Genomic DNA, 23,856 nt, shown 5'->3' with positions numbered 1-23,856 from the left:
GTCCCATAAGATGCAGCAATGAGCACCAACTTGGATGTCTTTAAAAGAAGACTGTACAAATCCGTGGAGGATCAGGCTGTCAATGGGAACTCACCACCTGGGCCTCTGAATACCGGTTGCTGGGAATTACAGGTGTTGCGATCAGGTCCTGCTTGCAGGCTTCCGGTGGGCATCTGGTGGGTACTGTGAGAACAGGATGCTGGTCTAGATATGCCTTTGGTCTGATCCAGCAGAGCTCTTCTCATGTGCTTACAATGCCCCTGTCCTAGTGTCACCCTGCATCATCATGGGAAGTTAAAAAGCGTAAATAGGCACAGCCACACAGTGCTGTTATGGCAGCCAGATAAACCTGACAGAGAACCACCTATCCGGGGCCGATGCCAAATGCCCATGAAAATAGTCCCTTGTTTTACAGGAGTGCAATATTTTCAGAACTAGAGGCAACCCTTTGAAAACAGGGTGCTATTGCTGTTATCAATTGGTGGAATGCTGTTTAATTCAGCTTCCATAAGTGCAAAGAGGGTGCAAAAAGAGAAATGATGCTAGCAAATTCCTCGTTTCTCCTGCATTCCCCTGCACCAGCTGCCACACGACTTTAAAGGGTCCATTTAGAGGTGATTTGGGGTGGAGTGGACTCGGGAGATTTCAGAGGGAAATAGGATTAGCAAAAATTGCCACCTCTTCCTCCCCTCCCTTCCACTAACAGTTTCTGATGGACCAAAGAATTTTCCATCAGTGGAAAGGCACAACTGGATACAGTTTGGGGGTGCTATTTATTATGACTGTAGCTGCTTTGAAGTACATCAGGGAATGGCAACTTTTTCAGCTACATTCCCTTCCGGATAACCTTCTGAGGGCCACATGCACTGATGGGTATGGCTACAGGTGAAAGTGAATGGTGCACCAAATGGACATTTTGCCTTTGTACAGTTGGCTGGTTTCTGCACATATTCACACACCTCTCTCTATCTCCCCGCCCCCAGACAAGCAATGAGCTTGGGGGTGCAAAGGCACATCTTCTAGTGGGCAACCATGTGGGTGCCACATGCCATTGGTGAGTAGGGCAATTAATGCCTTGTCTTTGTCTTTGTCCAGTAGGCTACTGTCCAGCCACATAGACCTTCATGTACATTGCTCCATTAAGGCAAGGAAGAGGCATAATTACAGTTCCGGGAGTCATTCAAGCCAGGCAAAAGGAAAGGAGGCGGCGGCTGTGGAGCGGGACCAGTGAGGGGTGTGGCCTGGGGAGAGTTCCAAAGGCCAGAGAGAGATGCCTGGAGGGTCAGATTTGGCCCCTGGGCCTAAGGTTCCCTACCCTGGTGTGCATGGCACTTTAGAGGGCCATGTTAAATAATGAAATTGAAGTTCCTACCTCAAGAAGCTTACAATATAGATTTAGAGAGGGAGGGGAGGATGGGAGAGTGAAGACTCACAAGGGATGACCGTGTGGTTTACTCACAGAAGGTCAAATACAAAGTACTGATGGCTTATTGCAAATCTGTTCTTTTTGGCACCTGTTTCCCAGAGGACAACATGGCTTTTTTCTCTGCTAGGTCCTTTGGAGTGGAGTCAGTCAGGGAGCAAATCAGGCAGGCGCCCTGCTGAGAGAGCCTGACCTTCTGCCATTAATTCTGATAGAGCTGAGAGCGATTGTGTCCACAAACCTGGTTAAAGCTGATGCAGCAGAAGAGAGTAACAGTCAATAAAGCTTGCAGCTCATGCTGGCCAACAGCTCTAAGACAAAGGTGCCCAAGGAAATATTCATCATCTAAAGAACTTCAGGATCTGAGTGGCATGCTGAGTTATTGCAACGGCTTGTCCTTGCTAGAGACTTTGTTATAGCTAGTTTAAGATGCGGTGGAAAATGCCTGCTGGCTCACCCTTGTGGCTGAACGGCATATTGCAGGACGCAGCTTGCTTCTAAGCCCAAGCTAATAGGCAACATCAAAGAAGCATCCCTCACTTCTGTTTGTGCAACTGCTTGAGAGAGTTGCATCACGTGGCATCGCTTTGGTGGGCTCATTGATGCTTTCAAGAAGGTTACTGTGACACATTCAGCCCATAAGGAAGATCATTATCATCAGTAGCGTGACATTTAATAACGCAGTCGATAAAGTATTAGCAATATTGTGTTTTTCATACCTTTTACAATTGATTTTGGGACATTTTTTTTTTTACGGCATGCAATCAGCCTGAAGATCTTTACGAAAATCGAAAATGATTGCAAGGGAAGAATGTGTTGTGTAATGGATTAATAACAATACAGTAGTATATTTAAGCCAGTTCTGTTCCTCTTTAGCAGGCTACGCTTGTTGCTTAACTGTCTCTTGTGTCCATGCTAGTGGTGTCCCTGAATGCATCCCTTCACTTTCCTCCTCCTGTATAAATGTAATGGTGCCATTCAGCAATGTGGGAGAAAGAAAAGCGCCACACTTGGGAGTCCACCCCACCATGTCACGACCAACTATGAGATAACAGGAGGAGAATGTCCTTCCTTCCCCTTCTGAAGACAACTACAGGGTTGTGGGAATGGGGCATCCCTGTCCTACACACTATACATGACAGGCATGTGGCCATTGAGTCACATCCTCGTTTCCACACAAAGCAGGCCCAAACCGATGTTTTACTGTGCATGCACCAAGTTGTTGAATGCTTGGGGGCGGGTGGGTAGTGTTTGTGTCATTAATTGTCCTTTTTATGTGTGCAAGGACGACTTTTATATGCAAAGGGAAATGTGTTCGTTCCTCGCTAGGACAGAACGATCGGTTCTGAAAACAGGAATTCCCCTTGACTCAAATAAAAAATGGATTGCCAGTTAGAAGCAGCACTGGAGAATGCTATATGCAAATAAATATTTTTTCACAAGAGTTTGAAATTGGCTCATAATTATTTGAAAAAGTGCAGACATTACATTGTGGGGATGGCAGTGGGGAAAGACAGCACACCACCTACGTCTACTCTATGATGCACACCACCCCAATCTCCAAGCAGTGTGAGATTTCAGCTGTTTCAGGGTTCGGTTTCCTCAAAATGAGGCACAGGGGAGACTGTGGTGTCTTTATGATAATATGGGTTCTTTACACATGTATGCAACCCGAGTCTATGATGGAGGGGCTCACAGCATCAACACCTCAAAAGGGTCTTGCTTCTCCCATAGCCACAGGTTTGGATCCTAGCAGAAATTAGGCCTGGCTCTGACCTCCTGCTTTTCTAGCTTGCTGCCTTGTTTCCAGCTTCTATCTTACACACACCTCAACCCTCAACTCTGGCCTTTGTCTTTCTAACTATCAGTGAGTTGAGGGAGGTGGACTCACCCATTTGCTGTCAGGCACAGAACCATTTCCTTTGTTACCTTAATAAGGTAAAAGGTAAAGAACTCTTGGACAGTTAGGTCCAGTCAAAGGCGACTATGGGGTTGCGGTGCTCATCTCTCTTTCAGGCCAAGGGATCCGGCGTTTGTCCCCACACAGATTTCTGGGCCATGTGGCCAGTATGACTAAACCACTTCTGGCGCAATGGAACACTGTGACAGAAACCAGAGCACATGGAAATGCCGTTTGCCTTCCCACCACAGTGGTACCTATTTATCTACTCGTGCTGGTATACTCTCAAACTGCTAGGTTGGCAGAAGCTGGGACAGAGCAACGAGAGCTTACCCCATCATGCAGATTTGAACCACCGACCTTCTGATCAGCAAGCCCAATTGGCTCAGTGGTTTAGACCAAAGCGACACCTGCTCTCCCTGGCTCATACTTAGACGGCCATTACAACACCAGGAAGCTAGCCTGGCTATTTCAGGAATCGAATCCATGCTGGATCCAGGAATTAGAAGGGGGCTTATGCATACAGCCTATTCCACCCCCCACCAAAAAAAACTCATAACGTGTTCCCTATTTTTCCTGAGTAGTTCATGCTCAATGATGCCTTGTTCCTTGATGGGCACTAACGGCTGTTCCACTCCCACAGCTGTCCAAGTCAAAAAAGTGACCCCCGATTTAGGGATAGCTCTGCTAGTCCTGCTGCCAGCCTCCTGAGGTCTAGTTCAAACTATCCAACTGCTACACCAGTCACTTATACAGGATGCAGGTCCTGCTCTTGGGGCAAATGTCATTTTTTCTAACTTAGGCATTTCTGTCCAAATTAATCTTTCAAGTCACTTATTTTTAAAAATGTAAGACGATTTCAACATGCACCAACACAGCAGCGATCATCTTAAGAATGAATAATATAATATCCTTAGTTGAAATTCTGAGCTGAAGTCCTTTTTCAGGGACGAGGGAGCTCATCTCAAAAAACGCATGCACTGCAAACTCCATAAATTTCTATTTGGAGCCTAATATTTTTGAACTACAGCAGCTTCACCAATATTTTACATCATCTTGTTTGCCTGAGCAGGAAAAGTGAGGATCTATGTTCAGTCACCCCAGATTTGACCAACAAAAGATTATCATTGTGTCCTTCCCATTCAGTCAATTTAATTCAGCTGACAGAAGACAAAGAGGATAGATTAGGACCTGTCTTTTACATGAAATCATATCTGGCAAACTGATGTGCCTGGATTTAGATCCACCAATAGACACTGCAATGCCTACTAACAAACAGATGCACTGTGGGAGACTGTCTCGAAGAATCAGCGCACCAAAGAAAAGAAACCAGCATAAAGGGAAGGTTTTAAAACAGTTTTCTCTGGCAGGAACAAACAAGTTTAGCTACTCTGCTCCCTGGTTCTCAATTACCAAGGAGTGAAAATAATGAGCTGTTACTCTGAAATTTATTGAAACAGCTACTTGAAGCAGGGGTTAGGTATGTGATATGACAGTTTTCCCTCTGTCCATGACTGACCTTTTGTTCAAAAGAAATCCAAAGCTATGTTACTGAACATTTTATCAAATGCAGTAGAAAAAGAATTACATGCCCATTTTCAACACTCCCTATATATCCACTGTAAGGAATGTTTTTCCAGGAGTATTGTCGTTGTTTTTTAATTGTCCCCAGAGTCCCGTAGAATTACAAGCACAGAGTAGCAAAACGATATTTCTCATTGACCAACTATCCTTTCGAAAAGCTGGCATAATGTGGCAGTAAAGAGCAAAAGGGGTGCAACAGAAAGACCCTGGTTCAATCTCACCTTATCCATGAACTCCTTGAGTAGTCGACTTTGTGTAATCCATAATAACAATGTATTTGATTTCTGGGAACAAGAAAACTTGTCTTATTTTACTCCAGTGGTGGCTGATGGCCACTGGAGCCGATAGTGTGAAGGCAGAAAGACTAACAGAATATGGAGCCAACTGATTCTGTCCCCATCCTCCTGTCGAGTCCCTCAAGGGCAGCACTATGGCTAAGGAGGAGGAAGTGGACACTCAATGCCACCACCACTCCAGACCAGATGTAAGTAAAAAAGGAAGCAGGTGGGGGCTGGCTGAAGGCAGAATGAGACTGGCGGGACAGGGGTCCCATTCGCAGCAATGAACTAGTATCGACTGGAAGTACTTCACTAGTGGAGACTGAAGAGGTACCTCAAAAAGCCAAGGGAGAGTCAGGTAATTTGTATGACAGATGCATGGAGAATCAGGTTCCCCCCCCCCCGCACTATTTACATGGGTATTTACTACTATACAGCCATAGCAGTGTACCAGATTCCCTCCCTTTCCCACTGCCTCCACCAGAACAACAAAGCCAAGCACAAGGGGGAAGTGCTGGTTTTCACTTTTAAATATAAATCTAAACAGTTTGGGACCAAATTACATGGAGGGCTACTAATGCCTGTATGGGCCTCTCAATGCATTAAGATCTGCCTCAGGTGCCCTGTGTGCAAGTCCTCCTGTAAGGTTGGGAGGCACAGAAGACAGGGGCTTTACTGCTGTGGCCCCCATATTGCAGAAATCCTCTATCAAAGATATGCCAATTTTAAAAACACATTTATTTGGCCTGCTTGTTCTTAATTGTAAGACAATTATTTCAGAAAGCTATTCTAGAATGGATGGTATTTCTATTTTGCTGCAACTTATTTTGCTCTTTTATTTTCATTATTTTAACTGGTCTTCTCTGCAGTTATCCCGTTTATAGAATGCTTTCCCCAGGGAGGCTCACACAGCACCAATTTTGTCACTGCATTAACACCAGGCAAAATTCATTGTTGTTTTCCTGGGGATCTGAGGAGCACCAATGATGTGATTGTACTCTTAAATCTGTTTTATTAAGGTTTCCATTATTTTATTGTTGTATTTTTTATTTTGGCTGTAAATTGCTTTGGGCTTTTCTTAGTGGGAAGCAATGTACAAATCAATAAACCCAGGCCTATGTCAAAACACTGCTATATAAATTTGTTGTTTTTTTGGTGATTTTTAATGAGAGAGAAGCCACCCTGGATGAGTTGTACCCAAAAGAACAGCTTATAAATACAGGTAATTTTATAAATGGAAGGAAGGAAGTTGGAGGAAAAACAGGGGAGGAGTGTGATGGATGTCTATGGGAAGTGGGGTTGAGGGAGCCAGTTGTGCCCCCCATGAAAATACTGAATTTTACAGATCCATAAAAGGTTTGGAATTGAATGTGAAAAAACTGAGTGATTTTCTCAATAAATAAGAAAAGTTACACAATTCCCTGGCATGTTTTTTTTTTTTTTTTGCAGTGTACATGTGCCAAAATAGGTACTTGCATCTGCCTCAGAGATTATGAGGTACAAATATTATACTAACAGGTAAAGCAGCCCTAACTTTGCACACGGTTTCTCATCTACTGGAGATCAATATAGGTGAAACTCGGAAAATTAGAATATCGCGGAAAAGTGTTGGTGTTGGTCCACTGTGCTTCATTAAGTCCAGGGTCAACGCAGCTGTCTACCAAGAGATTTTGGAGCACTTCATGCTTCCTTCCACAGACGTGCTTTATGGGGATGCTGACTTCATTTTCCAGCAGGACTTTGGCACCTGCCCACACTGCCAAAAGTACCAAAACCTGGTTCAACGCCCATGGGATTACTGTGCTTGATTGGCCAGCAAACTCGCCTGACCTGAACCCCATAGAGAATCTATGGGGTATTGCCAAGAGAAAGATGTGAGACATGAGACTGAGCAATGCAGAAGAGCTGAAGGCTGCTATTGAAGCTTCCTGGTCTTCCATAACACCTCAGCACTGCCACAGGCTGATAGCATCCATGCCACGCCGCATTGAGGCAGTGATTGATGCAAAAGGGGCCCAAACCAAGTACTGAGTACATATGCATGCTTCTACTTCTCAGAGGTCCAATATTGCTCTATTTGCAATCCTTGTTTTGCTGATTTCATTTAATATTCTAATTTTCTGAAATTGTTAATTTGGGGTTTTCATCAGCTGTACGCCATGATCATTACAATTATAACAAAAAAAGGCTTGACATATCTCGCTTTGCATGTCATAAGTCTATTTCATATATTAGTTTCACCTTTTAAGTTGAATTACTGAAATAAATGAACTTTTCCAAGACATTCTAATTTTCCGAGTTTCACCTGTATGCTTAAAGACCACTGCAGAAGCCTTTCTCGTATTCAACCTCCTCTAGTTTCCCAAACGGTGGCCAAAATGCTCTGGACTCATTGAAACAAACATCTCTGCTAGACCAAACCACAAATGGCACCACCGTAAATCAGAGAGTTTGGCAGCAAAGTTGCAGAGCGTTGTATGTACCGTAAATCCTGGAGTTCCACACAAAAGTTACACCATAACCTCTGCTATATTACACACTAAATCAGACGTGTCTCCAAAGAAGTTGCAACATCAGCCACTTGCCTGTAGTCTTTATATTTATGGGGAGTATCCGCCGGCAGCAGATATGATCAACGTGCTGCTGCTTCCGTGAAAGACAAGATAGCACGGAAGGCGCCGGCAGCGTCTGACTTTTCCTAGCACAGTTTGGGCAGCCACTTGTGGCTGCTGCTGCTTGACTCCAGGTCAAAGTGGCTTGAGAAGAGCAAGCATGAAAAATCCCTGGGAAGCTTTGGAGTTCATTGTAACCGTGGGATCATTTCATTACTTTCTTGCTTAATCTTCAAGAAAACCTCTTATCTGTTTTCCTATCAAAGCCCTTGAATACATACCATGCTGGAGATGAATGGCTTAAATACCAAGCCAGATTAGAGAGCTAAGATGAAGGTAGAACTGCAAAAGCTGAGACCAGATCAATATCCATTTCAGCAGTGCAGGAAAAAAAAGAAAGGAAAGGGGGGATATCTAAAACTAAACATGCTGTGAAAAAAGGAAGTGGTAGCTTCCTACAAAGAGACCATGCTTGACAGCTAGACTTAGGGTAAGGCCTGGGGATGATCTTATGAGTACTCAGAGCTGGCACTCACCTTCTGAAATCCATATGATGCCTAAAGCAGTCACGGTACTGACCCCCCTTAGTTCTGACTATTATGGAAAAAGAGTAAGAGGGCAGGAAGCATAATCCACAGGGAACAATGATGCATAAGCCCCCATGCTTACAATGACGTGAACTACGCAGTCTCTAGTGGATGCAACAACTGCAGACCATTTTTTCAGTGTTATGTTGTTGTTGTTGTTGTTTAGTCGTTTAATCGTGTCCGACTCGTCATGACCCCATGGACCAGAGCACGCCAGGCACTCCTGTCTTCCACTGCCTCCCGCAGTTTGGTCAAACTCATGCTGGTAGCTTCGAGAACACTATCCACCCATCTCGTCCTCTGTCGTCCCCTTCTCCTTGTGCCCTCCATCTTTCCCAACATCAGGGTCTTTTCCAGGGAGTCTTCTCTTCTCATGAGGTGGCCAAAAGTATGGGAGCCTCAGCTTCACGATCTGTCCTTCCAGTGAGCACTCAGGGCTGATTTCCTTAAGAATGGATAGGTTTGATCTTCTTGCAGTCCATGGGACTCTCAAGAGTCTCCTCCAGCACCATAATTCAAAAGCATCAATTCTTCGGCGATCAGCCTTCTTTATGGTCCAGCTCTCACTTCCATACATCACTACTGGGAAAACCATAGCTTTTACTATACAGACCTTTGTTGGCAAGGTGATGTCTCTACTTTTTAAGATGCTGTCTAGGTTTGTCATTGCTTTTCTCCCAAGAAGCAGGCGTCTTTTAATTTCATGGCTGCTGTCACCATCTGCAGTGTTATAGAGTTCCCTTATACAGAGTCAAGCTACTGGCCATCTTGCCCAGTACTGTCATGTTGACAGGTCTCCAATGTCTTGGGCCCTGCTCAGATAGGAGACATTTCCCAGCCCTGATCTTCTTGAACCGTATATTCTAGGGATGTATGCTTACCATGGGTCTAATTACAGGTGGAGATGAATCAGCGTACAGGGGGGAGGTTCAAAAAGTATCTACATGGTGCTTGAGAACATGTGCAGAATGGAAGGCAAGAGGGAGGAGGGTGCCAAATAAATAATTAGGGCGCCAAAGTTTGTCCTTGCTCAGAGTGCCATATTACCAAAGTTCACCCCTAGTTACCTGCAACAACCAGTGATCCCAGATTTGGGTATACACTGTCTTGACATTCTGGCCAATTGAATGGGACTAGGATATGTGTCATGTGCATGTCCATAAACACTGCATACATCAAAGGCACTTTCCAAAAGCATCATGTTGTTGCTTGCTTGAGGAGGCTCTGTCCTTGTTCATGGACAGCCCTTTTAAGAACTTAAGGAGACCCTGCTAGATCACACCAATGGTCCATCTGGTCCAGAATCTTGTTCCCACAGTGGCTAATGTTTGTATTCTACTTTTCCTAAAGTGGGAGAAAACCAGGCAAGTGCTCAATTCCAGTATATGTAAAGTGGGACATTGATGGTTAAAGCAATATAATCTACCAGAGCCTGCTCATATCTTTTTCAGACACCCACACTTCTAATCTGCAGGGATTCACTGGAACATGGATTAGAATTTAGGTATCTCATACCTTGGTCTCCCTCCACCTACTCAGCCTGGTTTCATAGCTAAGTTTATTTCACAATTCAAACACTACCAGAAAAACTAGTATCAGTGCTCCACTACAGCTGATTTCTTTTTAAAACAACACTAGTACACACCCACATCCAAAAATCCTAGGAATTAACCCCTCGCAGAGCTACCTGTCCCAGCACCATGAACCAACTATGGCTCCCAGGATTATGAGGGCTAGGGTGGGTGCTTTAAATGCATGGTATGTTCAGGGCAAGTAATTTTTTTTGCAGATCTTTTCATTCCATGGGCTCCCCAAGTACCTTCCACTTTAAACAGGGCAATTCTTATCCGTGTAAGCCCCCAAACTGCTTTCACCTCGTTTTTAGCTCCTGTGTTGCTAGCACATTAATTTCCAATAGTGCTATTAATAGTGCTACTTGGTTGCTGCCTGCAGCTGAAGACTGACGGTCTTCAGTGATCTGGATGGAGCCCTGCTTAAAGCATTGCAGAAGGGCACACATCACGCTCAGCAGCAGGACTTCAGCACTTAATAATAAAAGCAGCCAGCAGCACCATTTTATCAGTTAATAATAAAAGCACTGATGAGCAAGCGTCTGTTGATTTGGCCTGGTAGTCAAGAGGGCAGTCTGAATGCTGTGAACAAAAGTGAATGAGTTGGAAGGAAAAGGAATGACTTTGGAAGATGAAAGAAGTTACTTAAATAATTTTGGGAGGTGACATTTAAATCTTGACATGGGAAGTTAATGGAATGAATTTGGGGTGATCTGTTTTGGAGGAGAATATGTAGAATTAATTGATGAGCTTGAAAATTAATGGAATCAACATTTCTGCAGGGAACGATAGTGTTTGTTTGTGTGTTCACATTTAATTATTACCGTATTTTTCGCTCTATAAAATGCACCAGACCATAAGACGCACCTAGTTTTTGGAAGAGGAAAACAAGAAAAAAATATTCTGAATCCCGGAAGTCAGGACAGCCAGCGGGATCGCTGCGTAGCGATCCCGCTGGCTGTCCTGGCTTATGGGATAGCCGCGCGCAGCCTCTCCTGGGCAAGAGGAGCCATCATCCCCTGCCTAGGAGAGGCTGCACGTGGCTAAGGCTCCCCCAAGAGCCACGCTCCCTTTAAAGAGCGTGCAGAGCTCCTCTTGGGAGCTTTTCCCCGAGGAGGGAGAAGGGCAGTCCTTGCTCCAAGTGGCTCTTTAAAGGAAATGCTGAGCAGAGCCTCCCACCTGCATTCACTCCATAAGACGCACACACATTTCCCCTTACTTTTTAGGAGGGGGAAAGTGCGTCTTATAGAGTGAAAAATACAGTACTTATTTTAGAGCAAGGGTCACCAGTGTTGCACCTACAAAGGCCTTCACTGGCACCTCCAGGTAGGGCTCCCACATTCTGAGCTTTATTTAAAAAAATAAAAATAAGGATGAAAATCAACTAAGTTTTATTCTGAGCAGGCCCATTTAAATGAGTCACTGTCATTGATTTCAATGGGCCTACTCTGTGTAAAACCTAGCTGAAGACCACCCTAAGTCTGCAGCCCTCCTAGAAACAAAGTTATGCAGCAAAATGTGTAGGTACCCTTCTAAGCAATTTATATGAAATGAGTCAGCTTGACTGCTCCTGCCTGAAGGTGTTTATAGTCAATGAGTGAAGTCGGAGCAGTGATTGATACGCTAGTTCTTTGGATACAAGGCAATAGGAATCCCTAGGTCTTAAAGACCTGCTGTTTTCCTCTCTCCTTTAATGCACTTTTCCAGTTTCTGATTTATTTTCTAGCCCTTGGAATTCCCATACTTTGCCCTTCCTTTTTCCCTAGCAACCAGGACACATCTTTCCCGTGGTGGATTTGTCTGAGATCAAGCAGTCCCTACAAATTATTTTCTGCAAATACTGCTACACACTAACAGTGGGTGGATGTTAAAAAACCCCAAAAACCCTCTATCACAAAAGGCAAACATGAAAAGTTTCCAAAGAGGCTTAAGCCTGTCTCCTGCTATGCAGGAGCTGAAGTCTAGGCACTCATTAAGAGTTCGCTGTAAAGTTAAATTACAGTACAATTGTATACATGCCCACTCAGGAATAAATTACTTTGTGTTTAATAGGAGCTACAGCCTGTGTTTTGGTTTAAGTTTGGCACTGGGGAAAACAGAGATCTAGTGCCATTAACACTAGAAGAAATCCAACAGTTTAAACATGTTCTAGTATGGCAATACAATTATGGGGAAAGCTTCACCATGACCGCACTCTCTAATTTTGTGCTATGCCATGCCCTCTGCCCCACAACAGACACATTGGGCTGGGCCCACAGGACTCTCAAAATTCAAAATAAGCCCACTTGTCCAAAGAGGTTGGTGACCCCCTGTAAATACAGAACACCATATGTGCTAAGTTCAATTATTAAAATGCTATGATTCTCCACCCTAAATAATTTAAATTAGGATGCTAATAGATTCATCGCCTTGTTTCTTCCCTAATAGTTATATTAAAAGCAGGAATGATTGTAGTTCTATAGATATTCTGTTAGCCACCTTGAAATATGTGAACTGGAGATCAGGATATAAATGGATACATCAAAATAAATGCATTCAAGAGATGCTTTCTTCCAACATGTATTTTTGCCATCATGTTATTTACATCTATTGAATTTGTGCCGGTTATAATAGTGGTTACAAACACAGAGGCCGTCCACCACCACCCTGGTAAGGAAGAAAGGAGGCACCTTCACATATTATTTAATTTATTTGCTCATTTTGCCTTATGTTTATGCCCCACCTTCCTTCCATCCTGGAACCCCAGGTTCTGTACTTGTAGTTTCTAGGGGTGCTCACCTATCCAGGCACTGACCAGACCTAGACCTACTTAGCTTTAGCAAGGTAGTGGCTTAATGCACCTTGAGATCATTCCCTGAGATGAAGTATGCAGGAACAAACACTGGGAACAGGGAATGGAAGGGGCAGTAAGACCTCAAAGCAGACACTTCCAGATATGTTTTTAAAGCTAGTGAGGCTACTTTGGCCTTCATAGGCTTGGAGACGGCCCTGAGCAAATGACAAACATTAATTTGCCACCTGTGCAAATACACCACGTCGGCTGTTGAAGCTGAGTGACGAAAAGGTGAAACGTTTCACCCAAAACTATGTTTCTTGACTGTGGGAATCACTAAACAATCTCTTATTTCAGAGCACATTAAAAAAAAGCCCCCCACACAACCTGATACAAATTCAATTTTTAAGGAAAGCTGCCTGTGTACACAACACCTGGCTGGCCCTGCATACAGAGCAGCTGCTGCATAGTAACAACTGTGCTTACTTAACTGGGCTGCTGAAGGGTTTTCCTTCATTCATACCTAGAGGCAAAGGGATTATGACGGCTGCCTTTCAAATACTTATCTGCGGCTCAGTTCCTATTCCTTCCTAATGTCTCTTATAATAGGATTTGGAGTTGCTGTAATGGGGCTTTGCTAAGGAAACAATGAAGACATTTAAGGTGAGGTGGGAAGCTGAATGTCCTGCTCAGCTGGAGGTTACTCTCTCCACCACCCCCCAACTCCCCACAGAACAGCCTGAGCATGTCACGCTTTGCAGGAAGGAACTGAACATCAGCTGCAACACTGGGGGAGGATATCAGCGACAGAGAGGTTCGGCTAAGCAGCACAGAGCAGGCTGCTGCTCCTAGGGCAAATGCAGGTGCTGTCATTTGCCACGGTGGGTAAATGTAGGCCCTCTGCAAGCCAGTTGGCTGTAATATCCCGCCAAAGGGCAGAAAGAGAATTCAGTTCACATATCTCTACCTCATCAGAAACCAGGGGGGGAGGAAAGATGAAGTAAATTACTCCTTGGAAACTGGCAGCTTCCCCAGTGTTACAAAAAGAGCTTTCAAAGTATTTCTTATACAGTATAAGAAATTTAACCTGGAATGGGATTTTAGCACATCTTATTGTTGCATGCCACCCCAATCTCAGAGAAGTGTGAGATTCCAGGTGTTCCAGGCATTTACCTAGGGCTCATGTTTCCTTTTTGAAATGAGGCACAGTAGAGACTGTGGTGCCTTTATGGCATATGGTTTATTTACCCATATACAGTGCTTTTTTTTATAAAAAAAATATGTTTAGGAGTACTCTCATTTTGACTCAAGAAAATAACCATTTTATAGTTCAAATTGGGAAAAATGAATACAGTAAATGGGCAAAAGTACAAAGATTCACAAAATGTTTAGGGGTATGCATACCCCTGCGCCCCCCCCAAAGCACTCTCCATATAAACAACCTGACCTCACATCATCAACACCTCAAAAATGTCTTGATTCTCCCACAGTCGTAGCCTTGGATTCAAACAGAACTCAACCATTGCTCTCAAACATCCCTCTTCAGCTTGCTAATTTACTTCTAGGTCACATCACTGAACTCTTAACTCTCACTTGTGGCTTTTGTCCTTCTCGCCATCTGCAAGTTGAGGAAGGGGCCCCACCCATTTGCCATCTCCCTTTGTTCTCCTCACACATCATCAGGAAGCTAGCCTGGCTGTTCCAAGAATTAGAAGCCTTGAATAAATTTTAACACTTGCTGGAGCCAGGGATTGGAGGGGTCTCAGCACACAGCCTACTTCCTCCACCTGCAAAACCGTAACAATATATTTTCCTAGATTCTGAACCATTTTGTTGAAAGCAACCCTAACAGTCAATCCTATGTGTGTTGATTTTGATGTCCCATTGTGTTCAGCGGGATTTACTCCCAGGTAAGTGTGCGTAGATTTCCAGCCTAAGTCACAGGGATGGAGCAAGCTGGAATAAATTAGGAGACCCTATCCCAATGTGATGCCCTCCAGATGTTGTGGACTAAAGCTCCCATCAGTCATGGTCATTGGTCATGCTGGCTGAGGTTGATAAGAGCTGGAGTCCAACAACATGTGGAAGGCACCAGGCGTGTGACCCCTGCCCCATACCATATAGTTACATCAGCCACAAGCACATTTTAATTTCTAAATATTTTGTTTCAGAAGGCCTTTCTAGAAAAAGAATGCCAAAGTTGGACAATACATTTTGGTGCATGAGATGAAGGGAACCCAGGTGACACACCCCTCACATTAGTCAACCTGGAATACGGTTCAGTGATTGAGTTGTGCAAGAGTATGGCAGACTATGGCTTACAGGTCACCTCTTACACCCACCTTCATATTGTGTTCACTCAACACATGGAGGGAGAAGTGGGATCACAAATCCTGGCCCCACCCTCTTTTTTTCCAGCCTCCCATGCAGTGAGGAAGCCGGATCCGAGTTCCACCTGCATATCCAAAAACAACGGATACATGGTTTATGTGTGCAGAGCTCCCTTCACATCATCCACTGAATTCACAGAGGGTGAGAGGTGGGGCTGATGGAGGGGATCTCATTCCTTCCCCCACCAACATTCATGTATTATTTTTGCTGTATATGTATGGCTTATTTTAAAAAAAGAAAAGGTATTATTTGTGTTGCTATAACCCATGCTAGGACTTTATGGTAAAGGCTGCATAATAATTCATAATGGTGATGACAATGTGAATGAAAGTGGCAATCAGGTTTCAGACTTCTCTGCCTCTCCGGGCCAGCCCTACCATTAGGCAGAGTGAGGTGACTACCTCAGGCAGTAGATGCTGGGGGGCTGTGGCAGAAGAACCTTGGCTGTTCTGTATTGGAGGACAGAGCTGCGTATACCAGACAGCCTGGTCTGCCTCCCCCCGCCCCACACACTAGCCTGCTGCCTTACGTACAATGGAGAGCACTATCCTAATGTGAGAGATTCAGCTGCCAGTCCAGTGATTCCTCTATGGAGATGCCATCATGTCCTTTACCCTCAGGCAGCAAAATGTATTTGGCCGGCCCAACCGTCTCCCACTCTTCTGTGCTCTGTGCTTGCAACCCATTGCCTAAGGTGGTTGTTTCACGTGGCTTCATGGTAGGTCTGCCTCTTAAGAAAGACAGACTGTTGCTGAGGTAGCTAAGCAGCTATGATGGCTAAAGCGTTACACACACACACACACACACACACACACACTCAGATATTTAGAGACAAAAAATGCAGTTTACATTTGTCTCTGGCATACATTTCTCTCCTGGGGAGAATGTCTCAGGCTACAAGGACGGCGGTGCTCTGAATAGCCCCCCCTCCCCCCCGCTTCTCTGCCAACATAAAACACCATCAGATAACCTCATGTAAGGAAAGGAAGAGAAGCTATTAAAATTAATAAGCAACCAGCTACTACAAGCAGCTGCTTTGTCATTTTACATATTGCCTGGCAAAGAAGAGCAATATTTCCATTCCAGCAATGGTAATAGACCGTCTTCTTTCTTCAACGCAGGAGGGAGAACTGCAAAGCTGCCAGGAGCTCACACCGAGATAGCGGCAGGACAGCAGGAGGGGATTCAACACATCCAGCATCCCTGCTGCCCTGGGCTCCACAATTTTTTTTTCTTCAGCCATAGGGCCACATTCCATTCTGAGCAACCTTCCAGGGGCCACATGCCAGTGGTGGGTGGGGCCAGAAACAAAAGTAGGTGGGGGGGGAATGTGAATTTTACCTTTGTACAGTAGTCTAGTGTCTTCCTACTCACACACCTCTCTCTCTGTTCCCCCAATCCAAGCAAGCAAGAAGCATTATTAGAGCTTAACGGCACGTTCCAGCCAGGCAAAACCATTAACGGCAGGTGCAAAGCAAGGCCGGCGAGGAATGAGGCTCAGGGGAGAGTCCCAAAGGCCAAAGAGAGAGTACAGGAGGACCAAATTTGGCCCCTGGGCCAGAGGTTCTCCATCAGTGCCCTGCACAGTGTTCCTCTGCATTCATCCACCTGCCCACCAGGTATAGGGCAGAAAGTGGGTGGGAAGCACAGCACACACAACCTAAGCTGGTTGCCCTGGTCCATTTTACAGGTGAGGATCTGGCAATTCCAAAGCTGCACCTCTCTAAAACAAACAGGTAGAGATAGACATGGGATGTGGGTGGCGCTGTGGGTTAAACCACAGAGCCTAGGACTTGCCAATCAGAAGGTCAGCGGTTCGAATCCCTGCGACGGGGTGAGCGCTCATTTGGTCCCTGCTCCTGCCAACCTAGCAGTTCAAAAGCATATCAAAGTGCAAAGTACCTTCCGGCGGGAAGGTAAACAGCGTTTCCGTGTGCTGCTCTGGTTCGCCAGAAGCGGCTTCGTCATGCTGGCCACATGACCCGGAAGCTGTACACCGGCTCCCTCGGCCAATAAAGTGAGATGAGCGCTGCAACCCCAGAGTCGGCCACGACTCGACCTAATGATCAGGGGTCCCTTTACCTTTACCTAGAGATAGACATATAAGTAGCACCTCTGCTTGCCATCCTCTGCTCATATTAGATACAGAATGCCCATATGACATATTTTTATCTCCTGGGCCTTCAGTTCAGTTCCAGATGGTAGTCACAGCCAAATGGCTAGTGAAATTGAACTAAAATTAAATACAGAAATTAAACAGTGCTTAATAATGTATCTCACCTAGGATCTACAGAGCTGAGCTTGCCTATCAGTTAAGATGGCAGTGCAATATGATGCTTCTCTACTCAGAAGTATACTTATTTCCAGGAAAATGCTATAGGATTTCAGCTTGAGGTCCTCCTCTGAGATCATCTGCCACCATCAGTTAGATCGGTGAGCACAAGACAGAGCCAAGCTTTTTTGTGCCTTGTAGCAACTTTGGAAGACCCTCCCTAGAAAGTCTCGCCAGGCAGCTTCACTACTACTGACTATCTGGGATTATTGTATTTCCCCTTTAATGAACAGCTTGGCTTCTATACCCTTATATGACCTACTGTTTATTGAAACTGTTCATTTTTTTAAAAAAATCATCTAAGTCAGATATCATGAGTGGGTTTTTTTTTTTTAATTGATTAAAATCTCCCAAATAAGTAAATAAAAGAGTTGCATTGTGTTGGCTGAAAGCAGGGTTGTCACCTTGCAGCTGCTTTTGGTTGGAAGCCTACTGTTATATGCCATTTAATGCCAAGACAGGCTTCTACATGGTTTAGCCTTTCCCTGTGAGGGATGCAGTGGAGAGACTCCCAGCTTTTTATAACAAATAATATTCTCAGGGTGCTTTGGCAGCCTTAACAGCAAAGAAGACTGGAAGGAAGGACTGAGAAAGTCAGAGAGGATATAATCCCCTGAGATATCACGGAACAGAAAAGGAAGAATGTCGAGCAAAAGAAAGGAGGAAAAGCTAATTATATGTGCCAGCTCTGCCACTGTGTGTGCACACAGCATAGTTCTCTTCAGAAGACGGAGAAAATCCCTTCAACAGCCTGTTGGGGAGCCAAAGCTCCTTGGATAGAGTGTTAGAAGATTCAAACCCTATATTTCTCCTCAGCCCCCAGCCGCTTTAATGATAAATGAATTAATAGGTCTTTTTCAGGGACAATGCTAAAGCAATTCATCTACAAGTGGCTGGGGGGGAGGCAGGGGTGTGGGATTTTGCTAGCTTTACAGAATGGGATCACACGAAAAATATTTGTCTGCTTACTTAAGCCATATATGCAAATTCACTTGGAGGTAGTAAGAAGTTTTTGCAGGAGAGAAGTGTCTCCTATTGGCTGCACTAAAGGCCATACATACAGGGCTGTCTTTTTTTTACCATTTTCAGGTCAGCAAGGAACTCACAGAAAAAGTCATTCCTATGCTAATTCTGGTCAGCTATGCTGCTATAATAACACAGTTGTTGTTCTTTAGGATTCCAGTGTCATTAATATTCCCACAAATGGGAACATGGCTGCCACTTACATGACTGAGACATAGGCATAATATTTTGAGCTCTGCTTATGTTTCAGTAAAATGACAGCCAGTCTGCTCTAAGTTCCAGAACTGGCTGGTGAGATCAGTGAAGTCACTATTTCATCTATGCTATCTATGCAATAAATGGCTATTGCCATTTATTGTGAAGGATGTCCCAGGGGATAATATACAAACTCTTGCATAAGAATGTAAGATCTCTGCTGGATCAGACCAAAAGATCTAGTTCAGCATTCTGTTTCCCACAGAGTCCAACTACAGGAACCCCACAGGTAGGACATGACTCATATAAGACATATCATATTCCCAGCTTTGCAGCAAATGCCAGACCAAAAGAATAGGGAGCTATAATTTCTGTGTTCCCTGGGGGAAGTGCACCACGTGAGTGACCCACTGGCTGACACTAAAGTTTTCTCGTTGGAAGTGGAAGCAAGCCGGTTGTACCTGGACTCAACACATAACTCATACACAACTCTAAGTCAAACCATGGCTTAGCATGAATGAGCAGGTTTCCAGACTGAAGATTGTGACTGCCGTGCTCCTCCCCATGTCTTGCTGAACTATGGTTTAGCTGTATGTTACATCTGAACCCAAGCTTGTGTTTTGTCTTCCTCCACACAAGTGCTAAACAAATAATAAAAAAAAAACATGGTTACAGCTCATGGTTTGTCTGGAGTGAGGCAAACCATAGCCCTGGGTCTGGCAACAACACACCAAACGTGGCTTAGCCTCAGGTAGTGTGGCTGCAGCAGGGTCAGCAGGATAGCACGGGGTAAAGATCTTCACTCAAACTAAGCCATCATTTGTATTAGTGGCATGTGCAAACTTGGTCATTTTCTTTAAGCTTAACTATTGTGTATGTGAACATGTCACCTCCGATTTAAATCTGAGCTTATTCATAAATACACTGACTTGGCTTTCACCAACCACTACTTCTCAATCCCATTCCACCTCACCCTGTAGCATGAAGTTACAAAGACGGACCTACCATAAAATATTATTTATTTACATAATACCATCAGTGTCAGTGATACTTTACAGCAGGCTTCCTCAAACTTGGCCCTCCAGATGTTTTGAGACTAAAATTCCCATCATCCCTGACCACTGGTCCTGCTAGCTAAGGATCATGGGAGTTGTAGGCCAAAAACATCTGGGGGGCTGAGTTTGAGGAAGCCTGCTTTACAGAGTACAAAAGGGCAGGTCCCTGCCTCAAGGAGCATACTATCTAAAATCTGGCACACGACATGGAAACAACAGAAGAAGGGGAAGGAATGAGAGGCAGAAGTAAATACATCTAGCCATTTCACGTGCACATTCTTACTTTCATAGTTAGAGGCTGAAGATTATTGTAAGAATTGCTGAGATGGGGGATGTGAAGCCATGTTTCTTAACCACAAAGGAAATGCTAAATTGTGCTTACTGTTATTAATGATTCATCCAATACAGCAAAAAAGAAAAGAAAAATGAAATGAAATGAAATGAGAAATCAGCACTTCAAAGTCCCTTCTGTTTCAACGGAAGGATCAATGGGGCTTAAATGTGCTAGATTGTGCCCTTAGTATGCAGACCTCCTCCCTTTCTGCTCCCAGTGACTGTTTCTGCCCCAAGGGTGAGCTGCTCAAACTGTTTCCCAACCCATCAACTCCAAGCTGGTCCAGACAGACTGCATTGTTATACGTCCTCGTGTGCTGATAACAGCATTAATGTGTTTTAATAGCAAACATCTCTGGTTTCCAAGTCACCTTGGCTCTAAATGAGTCAGATAGAAGCTACCTGCCAGGACTGAAAGCCCATGTTGTTATTTCAGCTGTGACTCGAAGATAAGGCAGGTGGTAAACAGATCTCACTGGACAGCAGATTTGTTTGGAAAAATACATGTGCTTGTTCTTTTTGAAATTTTCAAGAGAGCTTGCCTTGCCCTTTTGACAACCTTTGTTCATCTCTGCACTCCCTTCTCCCTCCCTCCCTTCTCTTCTTCTTCTAAGCCAGTCAGCAGCAGCACAGTAGTTCCAAGTTTTTATTCCCATAACTATGTTCTCCATGCTTTGGGACTATGTGCTTATCACTTGCAGGTGTCCTTATAGCCAGGTGCATTCTCTGGGTACAAAGGGAAGTGGGGCCAGTTGCCCCAGGCTGTCAAATTAGTGCTTGACAAACTATTTACAAGAAAGGATTGATTCCTCAGCTGAGCGTAGTGCTTGTAAGTTTTTCTGCAGACGGATCACAATTTCCACGAATGTGTCAGCTTTTTCTTTCTTCAAAAATTGCTTCTTTGGATGTTTCAGTTGCACATGATTGGGCCTGGCTCAGAAGTACTGGACATGGCAAGACTTGTTGCCGCTGAGGAGTTCGAGCTGCTGGGATTTGCAAGTTTTGCCCGGATAGGGGACTCTGGACACACAGGCTAAACTGGCACATAAAAAGCCACTGATCTAGGCAATCTAAAGAGAAACAATGAAATATGAGGTAGCATGGCTTGCAAATGGATGTCCTACTTTCTGAACACAGAATATAGCTGAGGCCTCATGCCACGAAATACTCCCTTATTTATGCAACATCATCTTAAAGCAGGAATGGGCAGCTTGTAGCCTTCCAAATTCTCTTGGACTCCAACTCCTATCAGCCCCAGCCAGCAGGGATGATGGGAGCTGTTGTTTCTCTCATCCTTGTCTTAAAGATAGCCATCTCTTCTTGGGACATCAACACCCAGTGTAAACCTGTTCCAATGGATGGAAGGCAAGAATTTTATTGGCTGGCATCTCAGCCAAGCCTGTAAAACTACACCAATCCGAAACCACTCAGGAGTTGGCAAATACCTATTCCTCAAAATGATGAATGACTTAGGTGAGGAGGGTGGGGGTGGGGGAAAAGAGATGTTACCTATTCTAGGACTCTAAATAAATTATTTAAACATGCAACCTGTTTATATCCTCTCCATATGAAAAATTAATGCACCACAGGCTCTTTTGTGTTTTCATGGTAAAATAAATCTATTTAGAAACTTTCCCCTCTTGAGGAACAAAAGAAAAGGGCTTTCTATTGCCAGTGTCAGAATTTCAACTATCAATCGTCCCCCTGTGCGGAAAGGGGACAGCTCTATTAATGAGTAGCCAGGTATTAACATAACAGAGCAGCCCCATTAATCTCCTGAGCACTGTAAGGTGCTGACAAAAATAAGCTGAAGCAAAGCTTTGTTGCTTTACTTTTTAATGGGGAAATGAAAGAGCAATTGCACCACCTCTGCTTCACAGCAGCTGAAGCCTGCCATAGATCCACACCAATGTGACTGAAAAAGCTCGGCTGGGTGTTTGAGCTCAAGAGGTGAAAATTAAACATGTAATGGCCCCTTCAGGTATCCACCCTTCAGCAAAGCAGCAGTGAAAGATCTGCTTGTTAACCGGTTGGTAATACTCTGCTGAGTAGCCACTTTGACTATGTCCACCCATTCATAAACTTCTGCAGGTGACATTCTAGTATACACTCATTCTACTGGTAGCAGACAGAAAATGCACCAGAAGAAGTGGTTGTGCATTGTGAGAAGGTCAAGGCTTGGCCACACTCATGCATGTATATCACTTGCTTCAACATTCGGCAGCTCACAACTAGTACATAAAGTCAGCCTACACAGAACTGTTGTTCTGTGACAGCTCATTCATACGTCTGACATTTATTTGTTAATTGCCAAGACCAAACCGGATGCCTTTGGCCAATGACCAAGGAACACCCTCATTTCCATCATTTACTGGTACAATAAATATTTCCGTCATTGATGTCAGAGCTTTCCATAAATAGAGATTCAGAATACAAGACACATCCATTTATTTTGTATCACATGCATGTTTGCAACAATTCTCCTCCTTTACCAGAAGGCTCTTGATCCCATGCTCCCTTCTGCAGAAATCACAGCCAGCTCTTGCTTTCATGAGCTGGGCCCCTTGGTCCTATGGAATGGAATAAGCTAGAGTGGCATGAGCCGTAGGGTGGTCTTAGGCAAGATTCAACTACAGTGGTACCTTGGTTCTCAAATTTAATCCATTCCGGAAGTCCGTTCCAATACCAAAGTGCGCCGCTTCCCCATAGAAAATAATAAGAATAAGAATTTATTATTTATACCCCAGCCATCTGGCTGAGTTTCCCCAGCCACTCTGGCTGGCTTCCAACAAAATATTAAAAATACATTAAAACACCAGTCATTAAAAACTTCCCTATAACAGGGCTGCCTTCAGATGTCTTCTAAAAGTCAGATAGTTGTTTATTTCCTTGACATCTGATGGGAGGGCGTTCCATAGGGTGGGCGCCACTACCGAGAAGGCCCTCTGCCTGGTTCCCTGTAACTTTGTAATGCAAAATGGATTAATCCGTTCTGGACTTTTAAAAACAACCCCTTAAACAGCAATTTAACATGAATTTTACTATCTAATGATCCATAAAATGAAAGCAATAAACAATGTACTGTAGTTGCACAATCAATCAATCAATCAATCAGTAGCTGAACTGGGTTCCACACAGTCACAAAAACCCCCCGCAAAAACAAAAACGCAAAGTAAATAGCAAAAACAGACAGACCTCAGCGTTAACACTCAAAACGGAAGTGTGGCACTCAAAATGGAAGTGTAACACTCACAACGGAGCATGTTCGGCTTCCGAAAAAGGTTCGCAAACCAGAACACTAACTTCCAGGTTTGGAGTGTTTGGGTTCTAAGTTGTTTGAGTACCAAGGCGTCTGAGAACCAAGGTACTGCTGTAACTGATCCTACCAGGAGTGCCATGACTTCCTCTAGCACCATGAGGCTCCCCTCTTCTCCCCCTGCACCCTCATTTACTTAGGGAGGGGGATCAGGAGAACCCTCAGAACAGCACACATGGGAGGAAAGGGGAGAACATTCCACCAGGCAAGCAGAAATGCTTGCACTGACAGAACATTTGACAGCATGAGGGTGAATTCCTATGCATATGTCCTGTTTTACAGACCAGGGCTGTCTGGTCCAAGCCTGGGTTAAAGATTAAAAAAAACACACCAAATAAAGGAGACCAGCAGGAAACTTAAATTGGGCCATCAGCCATGAGTAGGGACACAACTGATCACCTGGTCACGGCCTTCCCTTGTGTTTCTATTTAAATTTTGGCAATTATTTCTAAAATTGCAACGGTACACATAAATTACCAATTA

General features: G+C 44.3%; 1 protein-coding gene and 1 long non-coding RNA gene across 10 annotated transcripts in view; both read right to left on the bottom strand.

Moving 5' to 3' along the window:
* Nucleotides 1-23,856, bottom strand: part of LOC308474196 (uncharacterized protein) — a gene marked incomplete at its 3' end in the record, with an annotated part of 78,316 nt that overhangs the window by 41,844 nt on the left and 12,616 nt on the right. For 4 of the 9 annotated variants that reach the window (XM_081000320.1, XM_081000321.1, XM_081000319.1 and 1 more), the window contains one exon: nt 1,881-2,028. The exons of the other annotated variants lie outside the window; for them this stretch is intronic. In XM_081000320.1, coding sequence (XP_080856446.1) covers nt 1,881-2,028 — 148 coding nt within the window. The remainder of the gene's footprint in view (nt 1-1,880; nt 2,029-23,856) is intronic. 9 annotated transcript variants of the gene reach the window in all.
* On the bottom strand, nt 9,567-14,394 carry LOC308472578. Its single transcript, XR_013983589.1, has 2 exons — nt 14,322-14,394; nt 9,567-9,728 (listed from the first exon to the last, which is right to left on the bottom strand). It is a non-coding gene; the product is annotated as an uncharacterized lncRNA (long non-coding RNA).

Source organism: Podarcis pityusensis (genome assembly GCF_964106645.2).
Source record: "Podarcis pityusensis genome assembly, chromosome: 3".
NCBI classification, from domain to species: Eukaryota; Metazoa; Chordata; class Lepidosauria; order Squamata; family Lacertidae; genus Podarcis; species Podarcis pityusensis.
Note: the sequence above shows the minus strand (reverse complement) of the source record. Positions and strands in the feature narration are given on the sequence as shown.